Source organism: Orycteropus afer, unplaced genomic scaffold (assembly GCF_000298275.1).
Source record: "Orycteropus afer afer isolate SDZICR_OR568_19922 unplaced genomic scaffold, OryAfe1.0 scaffold00100, whole genome shotgun sequence".
Classification (NCBI taxonomy): domain Eukaryota; kingdom Metazoa; phylum Chordata; class Mammalia; order Tubulidentata; family Orycteropodidae; genus Orycteropus; species Orycteropus afer.
The window spans coordinates 266833-277606 of NW_006921687.1; the positions used below are offsets into that span (position 1 = coordinate 266833).

At 34.5% G+C, this 10774-nt stretch overlaps 1 protein-coding gene across 1 annotated transcript in view; it reads right to left on the reverse strand.

Moving 5' to 3' along the window:
- LRRK2 (leucine rich repeat kinase 2) overlaps positions 1 to 10774 on the reverse strand; it is a 187507-nt gene that overhangs the window by 148068 nt on the left and 28665 nt on the right. The window contains exons 8-12 of the mRNA XM_007943152.2: positions 7367 to 7486; positions 6540 to 6682; positions 6365 to 6444; positions 4829 to 4935; positions 297 to 426 (exon numbers count right to left, since the gene is read on the reverse strand). Coding sequence (XP_007941343.1) covers positions 297 to 426; positions 4829 to 4935; positions 6365 to 6444; positions 6540 to 6682; positions 7367 to 7486 — 580 coding nt within the window. The remainder of the gene's footprint in view (positions 1 to 296; positions 427 to 4828; positions 4936 to 6364; positions 6445 to 6539; positions 6683 to 7366; positions 7487 to 10774) is intronic.

The window sequence follows — 10774 nt, forward strand, 5'->3', positions numbered from 1 at the left end:
TTTTTTTTTTTTTTTTTTCAGTATGATTTGTGGTATGTAGTTGCCATTTTTCCAAATTCAGTCAACAGCAAAGCACCATGATCAAAGCAAATCCTCCAAAGATTTCTATAATCTCTTCCACCTTTTCAATGTTCAGATAACTTAAGTATATGATATCTGTGATGTGGCATTATATTATGTTTCTATCTTTAAATATCTTGTGCTTTTCTTTTCATTATTAGAAATACGCTTGAGATAGTGATATTCTACCCAGTTCAGTAGTATACATTCTGTATAAATTCATGAATCTATATTACCTTCCTTCAAAAAGATGATTTAGCATTTTACAGCCACTTTGAGCCACATAAGGACAGTGTATATGCTTCTGCATTAACTCCAATACATTCAGATATATTCCTTTTGACAACAGGATTTTTCTGAAATTAACTATAAAATTGTTTTAGTGTTATAGAAATGAAAGCATAGTTTCATAATTTTATAATAACACATGGAATATTAAAATAGTCTAAATTCATAGAAAAGCATATATAAGAAGATATGTAATTTTTATTTCATTAAAGACTTAAAAATAATCAATGTTTATTTCCTGAAAACATATGTCATTTGCAATGTTTACACATTTATAAACTTTTTGTTGATATTTTGATTTAAAATATTTTATTCACAGGATAGGCTGACTCCAGTGTGATCACTATATCCTTGTTCATTTGAAAGGCATTTTTTTTGAAGAAAAATTTTATAAAATAATGGTCTGCAAAATAAGAATAAAAGTTAAATTTATTTTTAACATAACCTCACAAAATAATTGTATTAATGTAGAGCTAAGATTCATTCACCAGGTGCTGGGAATGAATTAAAGGAGTGCAGAAATATTCACCATCCCCTCAGCTGTTGGCTGAGTGGGGAGCAGAGTGGGGAAAAGTCAGGGACTGGATCCAGAGTGGGCTGTTTTCAACCTTAACCTGCTGTCCATTTACCTCAGAGGTCATACAAGGATTGTCATTTCTATGTATGTCACTATATGAAAAGGGATAAAAAGCACTGATATAGAACATAATTACATTTGTTTTCACACGGTAATGTTAAAGTTCAAGAAGCACACTGATATGCTTTACAACTGATTTTACATTATATGGGAAACATAAATATACAAAGGCAATAACAATTATGGAATAAATCTCCATATAATAAACCTCCTTCATCAGATGCAAACTCATTGTCTTGAAGTTTCCATGTAAATTGTCTTGACACCTCTATATAAATATCAATTCCAACATTATACACTGTAATTCAACCTTTTCAAAGCAGTATTTAAAAAAAAACTTAGAAAGTCTTAACTTAAGTGTTTTTAAAAATGATGTATCAATTTCCAATTGGGAAAAGAGGAAAAGACAAAACACAGAAACTACTAGAAATAATATATATATTCTAAAATACTGCCAATACCTTAAAAATTCTTTGCCACCACATACCTTTTAAAGATATCAAGAATATTACACATTAAAACGTAAGAAGTTGGTTACTTTGCTTAATAATGATCAGAAGGTGTGATAACCATTTCAAAGTTGCTAAATTCTCACTAAGGATGTATTTAAAAGACAGAAGTAATTCTAGACCAGGAGTCTGCAAACTTACTGTACATCAGAATCATCTGAGAGGACTTGTTAAAAGACAGATTTCTGGATCCTATTTCTGGAGGTAATGATTCAGTAGTTGTATGTGGGGCCCCAGAATTTACAATTTAAATAAGTTCCCAAGTTATGTTGCTGGTGCAGGGATAGTATTTTAAGAACCACTCTCCTAGACATTAATGAATGAGACAACCAGCACTGTTTTCAGGAAAACAGGTTTATTGTGACTTCAAAATTAAAAATAGAAATTTCATCAAACACTAGACCTAAGAGAAGAAATTATGTAATGGAGTCACTTTAGTTTATAGAACACTTTATACATGTTATTTCATTTACTAGCTATCCACATAATACTCTTGACTTCATCCACCCCATTTTAGTAATAAATTATCTGCTTTCAAAGGCCAATAACAACTCCTTCAGGTCTTTACTCAACTGTCACTTTCTCAGTGATGTCTTTCCTGGATGAATATTCACAATTTCATCTCCTCTGACCACTACCCTTTCATATTCTCCTCTTTTATTTTTTGTTTTCATTAGCTACTTTATATATTGTATATTTTATTTAGTCTTTATCCACCCACTATAGTTTAAGCTCCATGAACCTTGAATTTTTATGTCCTTTGTTAACTGATTTATTACAAGTGCCAAGAGCACTGTATGATACATAATTGGAGTTCAATAGATATTTACTGAATGAATGAATGAAATAAATGTTACACAAGATTTTTGAGATTTGGCCTTGAAGCCACTAGAGTGAGCCCAGCTCTTCTGGCTGCCAATCCAGTCATTTTTCAAGAAAACTATACCCAGTTCTGCACATGTAATGTTCTCAAGTGTATTTTAGTGAGAAGCTGCACACTGAGTTGGTGAACAAGCTTCTCAAGTTCTAAATACTTTCCTAAGGCAGAACTCCAAGGATAATATAAAGGGATTTGAGGACAGTTTGACTGTTAGCCAGAAACAAAGAAGTAAGGAACTAGAAAGGACAGAGAACTGATTTTGAACAGAGAAATCAAGGTTGACTCCAAATGTAATTAACTCTCAGACACCATAAGATACAGTTCAAATATATGAAGTCATAGTAGTTTTGTCTGTGTGTCAAAGATTTCCAAGTAGTTAAGAATATAGGTGCCAACAGAGCATTGCTTGTCCACAGTAAATGTTAGTCTCCTCTGTAAGGTGCCACACACAAAAGCAGTAAAGTCCAGTCTTCATAGCTAGGAGTAAGATCCCCATCCAGGTCTCTCTAACTGTTCAGTAGAATATGAGAAGTTCAAGAATAGCAAGGCCCTTTTCTACATCTCCTGCTCTGATTCATTATCCCTGAGAGAAAATCCTGTCTGTTTCTCAGTGCTTTTATTAAAATGCTGTCAGACAGGTGGTATGAGAAAGGAGGAAAAGGAAGAAGAAATAATTTTCTTCTTGATTTGACTTAAATAATAGTATAAATAAACATGTAAAAAGTGGTTTCTTCAATTAGTCCTAGCAATTGGTACACCATCCGATCTGCAGCCTATATGACTATGAGACCTGAAGAACTAGATGATGCCCGGCTACCATTGTCATCCACTTGGAAGGGGATCTATGTAGGAGATCCTTGATAGAGAGGGAGAACAATGTGGAACAAAACTCAAAATCATTTGGAGGAAAAAGATGGCGACCAGGTTTGCTGGTCTGATAGAGCCTGGTGGAACCACTGAGACTATGGCCTCTAACTGCCCTTCAGGTCTGGAATTGAACCCACACCTATGGTTTCCAGCCAAACAAAAGACAGGCATATGAGTTGAACATTTGCCTCAAGTAGATACTCTCCTTGGAGAGAATAATCATGGGAGAAAGAAGAGTTGCTTATGCACAGGGAGACAGCTCAGGGGGCAGGAGTGCATAGAGGGATGGACACTGGGAAGAGGTAACTATGGGGAGGAAGTGGGAGGTGAGCTGTTGCATTGTGGTAAACTGTGGTCAATGTCATGAGACAAAGTATATGTGAACTGCTGTATGGAAAGTGAATTTGCTCTGTAAATCTTTACCCAAATCACAATAAAAAAGTGGTTTCTTTATTATTTTCACTCAAGCTTTCTACTAAAAGCTGGTGCAGACAGTGGTGTCCATCTCAGGCTTTCAGTATTTTTCTCTATTTTTCTACCCTCTAAAGAGATCCTGCAAAAGTTGCCAAGTCCCAGCAGCATTATGATGAGTTTTCTCCCAAGGTTTTTCAGCAGCACTTCCTGTTTATGGGACTAGGAACTGAACAGCCTCAGCTTCAATCTCATATTTCAAGAATCCTTCCAACAGTGTACGAGCCATTTTTCTCTCTTTAATAATGCAGAGCTATTCATCAGACTTAAGACTTACATGTAAAGGATTATATTGAGAGAAATAAAGTATAATAAAAGTTTTATAATGGATAATTTTACCAGATTTTAAAATGGTATATATCTCTCTATCCAGTTGTATTGTGTGAAAGTTTTCCTAAGAAAATAATAGGAACTGTGTATAAGGAAAATGGAATAAATAAATAAAGTGACCATGTAGTGTTTACTACAATTTAAAAAAACAAACAAAAGGAAAACACTGGACATAAGCTGAAAGTCAATAAGGAACTAGCTCATAAAATAGTAAACTACATAACCATTACAACAGATAATGTAAGGATCCATATGAAAAAAAAAAGTAAAATCTGGTTGTAACAGAGTGTAACATGATTCCATTTCTGCAAAAAAATACACTGTATATACACTGTACATGCCAGTGTATGAGTATATACATAGAAGTCAGGAAGAATATATATCAAAATGCTTATTTTCTTCTTTATCTTTTCAGATATTTATCAATCTATCTATACATCAGACATATAGCTATATATCTAAGGAGTTCTGGTGGTGCAGTGCCTAAGCCATTTACTGCTCACCAGAAGATTGGCTGTTCAAACCTCCCACTGCTCCATGGAAGTAAGATGGGGCAATCTACTTCCATTAAGATTGGCTGTTCAAACCTCCCACTGCTCCATGGAAGTAAGATGGGGCAATCTACTTCCATAAAGATTTATAGCCTTGGAAACACTATGAGTCAGAATTGACTTGAAGGCAGTGGGTGGGTCTAGGTATCTAAAATTTTTACACTATATTACTTTTATAATAAAAAATAACCGCAAAATGCACTTCCTTTTATGAAAAACATGGTGTACCCCTTACCGTTTTGTTCTAAGAGAGTAGACAATGCATTGGCAGATGCCTGGAAGACTTCTTTTGATGAAGAATGCATCAGCATGGACAGCATCACTTCCCTGTGAGCTGGGAACCTATCACAAATTCAACCACAGTATTAACAATAATGCTTTAATAATTTGTTCAAACATTTACTTACACATTCTAGTCTCTCTAATAACAAATAAGGGCATGTAAATAATGCTTTAGGCCACTTCCAGTTGTAAGAGTGAATTGCAGTTAAACAGTTTTAAATTTAAAAGTTAGCTTCAAATACATTAAATACTAATAAAATTAGTATTTCTATGTTTCTTCAAAACCTGATAAGCAGTAGATAAAAAGACATCTCAGCAAATATAAAACAAGTTGCTAGAAGGAAAAAGTAAAGGTAAGAGAAAAAGGTTATAGAACCTAAGGAGGGGACGTTTATAGGTAACAAAGGAAAAAGCAAGAAAGGAAAATTGTAAGTTCATAAAAGTTTAAAACCTTCTTAAAGGGTCTTAAAGTTAAAGAATATAAAATATTTTCTTTTAATAATAGATACGTTAAAATCTTCTACGAATTCTGAGGTTAAGTACTATGAACTGAAATTTATAAACTACAACATGAATCTCTCTTACCCTAACCTCTTAAATAGACTGCTCATTGTGGGACAATTAGGATGTTGGCTCAACACACAGTTTTCTAAAGAATTCCTGTTTCTTTCCAAAACAGACATGTTTAATTTAATAGCATCTGTGTGGTTAATTCCCTTTTTAGTGGCAGTGAGACCACATAAAGATAACTATGCAAATAGGCTGTCAAGATTTGAGATGTATAATATTATTATTTCAGTTTCCATGATAAATTATTCTAATTTAAAAATCCAGAGGGTAACCAGATCAAATGGCATATACATAAGCAGTTGGCAAGAGTATAAGCACAAAGTCTCCTGGACATGAAACAAATATGATCTACACACAACTCCTGGTATGGTTTGTATCTTTGGGAAAAAGGGTTCATACTATGTTTGAATAGCAGCTGTTGTTGAAAGCCTCCTAGAGGGCTGACAGCTTCAGATAACCCTCTCAACAGAAGACAGGTCAAAACGGCTACATCAGGTAGGGAAATCACTGTAGAAGGCTTTCTAACAAAATCTAATTCCTGGTATTGACAACCTGTTGGTAAGTCACAGTAGTAGGAAAGGTCACAGATGGCTCTGCCACCTGAGATTAATTAATAAAGAATTTTTTAAATGATCAGCAGAAAAATGGAATCTTTTCCTCTACAAATAATAAATTACTTAAAATTACTTGATTCCAAATATTTCAATAATAACTTTCAAACATACCACCTTTTCCTAACTACTGAAGACAGTGAGATAAAAAATATTATATACCTATTACTATTTTGTGGTAACATTCAAGACATAAACAATGATATCAGAAATATTTTAAACATGAAAAATTAGAGTGAGAGTATTTTATATGTATCAATCAGAAATATAACTGACATTTTCTAGCATATAAAATAAAAATTACTGACTGGCCATCTTCATCTCCAATCTTCTTGTGTAAACTGTTTTGGTACATGAGGAGATTATTTAGTGCCAAGCATGCAGCCTCCTGGATTAAGAGAGGAAAAACAAGAAACCTGTAAAATATAAATTGTTGTACAAACATCATGGTGAATAACCATGGTATTTACAAAAGAGTATAACCTGCACATGCTTGTTCTTTCTATGTCCGGTTAATGCTTTGTAACAGGCTTCCAGCCAAAACAATTTTTCTTCTTCCTCTCCAGCATCATTCTCCTGATTCTCATGCTTTTCCTCTAAGTCTTGATTTAAGAAAATGGTCTCAGCTTGAAAAATACACATATAATTTAATGACAGTGTGAATGACTAGCTCCAAGTTTATACTTCTGAAATTTTATCAACAGATAAAATGCTGTTCTTTACTAGAGGCCTGGTAAATGACAAAGCCATTTCTAATATATTTCTAATATATTCCAACCAGCAAGTTGCTATCAAGTTGATTCTGACTTATGATGAGCCCTGTGTATCAGAGTAGAACTGTGCTCCACAGGGTTTTCAGTGGCTGAATTCTGGAAGGAGAGCTCCAGGCCTTTCTTCTGAGGCATCTCTGGGTTGACTAGGGCATTCAGCTTATCAAAGGTTAGCAGCTGAGCACATCAGCTGTTGGTACCACCCTTGAAATCCTCTAATATACTGTACACCTCCTAATATCGCCATCCCATCTAGATAAAGGAGAAAATGAGGAAGAGGATTCCAAACAAAACTAATAAACTAGAGGAGAATTAACAGAAGATTAGCTGCTCAATTACAAAGTTAATCAAGTATTTAAAGCAAAACCCTCTATGATGAAGATATGTGTACTTGTCACCACTGTTAGTTTCCTTGGAAACTCTTTTGGAAAATGAGTTACATTGGGACGAGGAGTCATTTCATACTTCCTTCTTCTACCTATAGTGTTCTTGTTATAATGTCAACATCAAGATCAAACGCACCTATAAGAAGTTACTTACTGAGGAGTGCTAAACAGCTGAGCGCAGAGATTTGTAATGTCGCATTCTCTGAATACTGCTGCACAGCTTTCACCACAAACTCATGTACTTCATTTAATACCAGGATATTAAAAAAATTTCCTAAAAGTTAAATAAAACATTAGATGATTCCTTATCCTTGGAACTTATATTACCTTTAATTATATAATTGCATACTTAAAATAAATTAATTTGGATGATGATAATTTACTGGCATTAAAAATATGTGCTTATTTTATTTTAAATAGTTTTACATGATTAAGTTAATTTATGAAAATTTATTTTATGCTGTCCTTTATCTTATGTATACAATGGGAATGACTGAGGAAAAATAATGATATAAATTTGGATTATATAAACTTTGGTTTCTTTGACTCCCTCTCATGTCATCATCATATAAAACAAACCAAGTGTCTATTATACAAGGTACTCCAATATCCATTGCACAAAATAACAAGTTTTCCTGGGAAATGAAAGTCTTAAAAACCCTTCCCAGCTGTTAAATCCTTTTGCTGAAACACTCTTCTTTTCTTAAAGGAATATTTCTCAGAAAACTCATTGGAACACTTCCCATTACTTGATCTTATCTATGATGATATAAGAAGAAAAATTATTCTTTTGCCCACTGTAACCCACCTCCAGGAAGAAGTCCCATACCTTTTTCATTCATTCTTGTCAATAATCAACACCACACCCAAAAATCTAAATCTTTATGAGGAAAGAATTTGTAAATGATATTCCTGAAATGTTCACATAAAGTTGATGGATGGTTATCTCTCCACCTTCCCTCACTGACGTTCCTACTTCCATTTAGATTATTACAACTAACAATCAACAGATATCTTCTGGGAGTAACAATGAAACTCCTATTTAACTATCCAAACCAAAACCAAACTCACTGAAATCGAGTTGATTCTGACTCAGAGACTCCCATTGGGTTTCTGAGGCTGTAAATCTTTACAGAAGTAGATGGCTCTGTCTTCCTTCCTTGGAGCAGCTGGTGGGTTTAAACCACTGAACTTCCTGTTAGCAGCCAAATAAATGCCTTATCCACTATGCCACCCTGCGACACATGCCAGAATTGGAAAAGATCCAATATCATGAAAAGTCTCAAATCCAAACTAAATATTAATCAAAGTCTTCAAAATTTAAAAAGAAAAAAAAAAGTTTAGCTATGTTATAGCCCTACTCTGTCAATACATTCCCATATTCTTGCTTCTTCCATATCCACCAACCAGGTAGACATACTCCACACTCACATGGATAATCAATCATATCAAAAATATTCCCTTCCATTCTTACCAGCCTGCCAATCTCCAAACTTAGGTAGTCCCTTATTACTTTTTCCCTATTACTCCCATGTGACTGTAACAACTGTTCTTCCATTGAGTCTGGACAAATACAAGAAAGAGACTGGTCTTATTTCCAGACAATTTATGTGAAAACACAAAGGAAATGGTACAAGATTCTTGAGTGTATCAAACTCTAATTAGATTACATACTTTGAGAAAATGTTAAACATTTATTGATGATTGGCTTTTAGTTAGGAAGAAGAAATTAAAACTTTTATTAAGATCCCCTTTTTCCTTGTTTGGCATCCTACATGGGTGAGTAGCGACTGTGGTCTTAAGAGCTTTCAAGCAACCATGTAAGATGCAGCTAATGGTCTCCTAGCATCAGAAGTGAAAAAGAGTGCAAAAAAACAAAGGCATTTGGAAGCAATCAGCCTTAGGACATGATGGCCCTTGAGACCAGAAGAACTAGATGATGCCTGGCTACCAATGCCAACCACTCAGGAAATGATCAAATCTGGAGATCCTGGATAGAGTGGGAGGAAAAACATGGAACAAAATCCAAAAACTCAATAATGACCAGAATTACTGGTCTGATGGAATCTGGTGAGACCCCCAATACTATGGCCCTGGAATACATTCTGTGCCTGGAATAAAACTCACTCCCAGGGGCTGGCTCTCAGCCCAATAGTTAAGAAGACGTACATGAAGACCACTCAACTAAGAATGACACATCCACATACTCTATGGTAATACATCCCTTAGAGTAATAGACCATGGGGCACCAGAGGGGCAACATTCAAATTGAGGCAATGCAGAAAAACAGGATTGCATAAATATGAAGGGCACAGGAGGAGGTTACTGGGCAGGGAGAGGAGGTGACTGGGTTAGGGTTGAGCATGGTAAATGGGGAGTGAAACTAAATGTACATGTAACATTGAATGTAAAATAAGCTCTTAAAATGAAGAAAAAAAAAAAAAAGATCCTCTTTTCAGTAGAGATACTACCTCCAAAACCTAAGGACAGGTCGCTATGAGTTGGAAATGACTCAAAGGGAGTTTGTTTTTTATTTTTTGCTGTTAAATGATAACGTGAACAATAAATTCACAAGTCAATAAATGGAATAATAATCTGCTAAGAGAAAAATAAAGGAGCCCTGGTAGCACAATGATTAAGCACTCAGCTGCTAACTTATAGGTTGGCCATTTGAACCAACCAGAAGCTCCATGGGTAAAAAGACCTACTGATCTGAAAGCCTATGTGGCAGTTGTAATCTGTTATACAGGGTCCCTATGAGTCAGAATGCCAAACAAAAACAAGGGACAAATGCAAGGGGAAAAAAAAAAAGCGTATTTATCTGATGCCTTTTTATTTTCAATAGTAGAATATCAATCACTTTTAATGTGATACTATGGACCTATTTTGTACTCAAGTAGCATTGTCCTAATCACAACAGTAAAATCATTTCTTCCTCTGGCTCATTTCAAGGGATTACATTTTTAATGTAAGTTATGAAATTTGTAACTTGACTATGGTAAATTTTAGACCATGAGACAGAGACTCCCACATGTGCTGCTCAAGATTTAAGAAATCAACTTGTAAATTAGATTAAAACATTTTAAATTATCAGCCAGTTTATGCAACTATGTTCAATTTTATGGAAGTACACTGAACAGAAGTCTCAGCTGATAAAAGAGATAAACTTGTAAGTAACTACAACTTTTAGAAAGAAAGCTTTGTTTCATTTAGAGATGCAAAAATCCAGGTTCTTCTATTGTACCCCTTACTGGCTACATAATCTTGAATAAGACACAAAGACTTGCCGAACCACAGGTTCTCTCTGTAATTCTAGAGATATATCAATTTTTCATTACCCAGGATTGTTTCAGGGATTAAAAATTAAAACAAATACAAAAGCATATATATGAAACTATTATGGAAGAAATACATAAAGCTAAGCCATCATTATATTATATAGTTTTAGTAACATAACAAACATTCTATAAATGTTTATCATGGAAAGAAGTAACAAAATGAAGTTGTTGTTGTTGTTGTTGTTATGTGCCGTCGAGTCGGCCCCGACTCATAGCGACCCCTC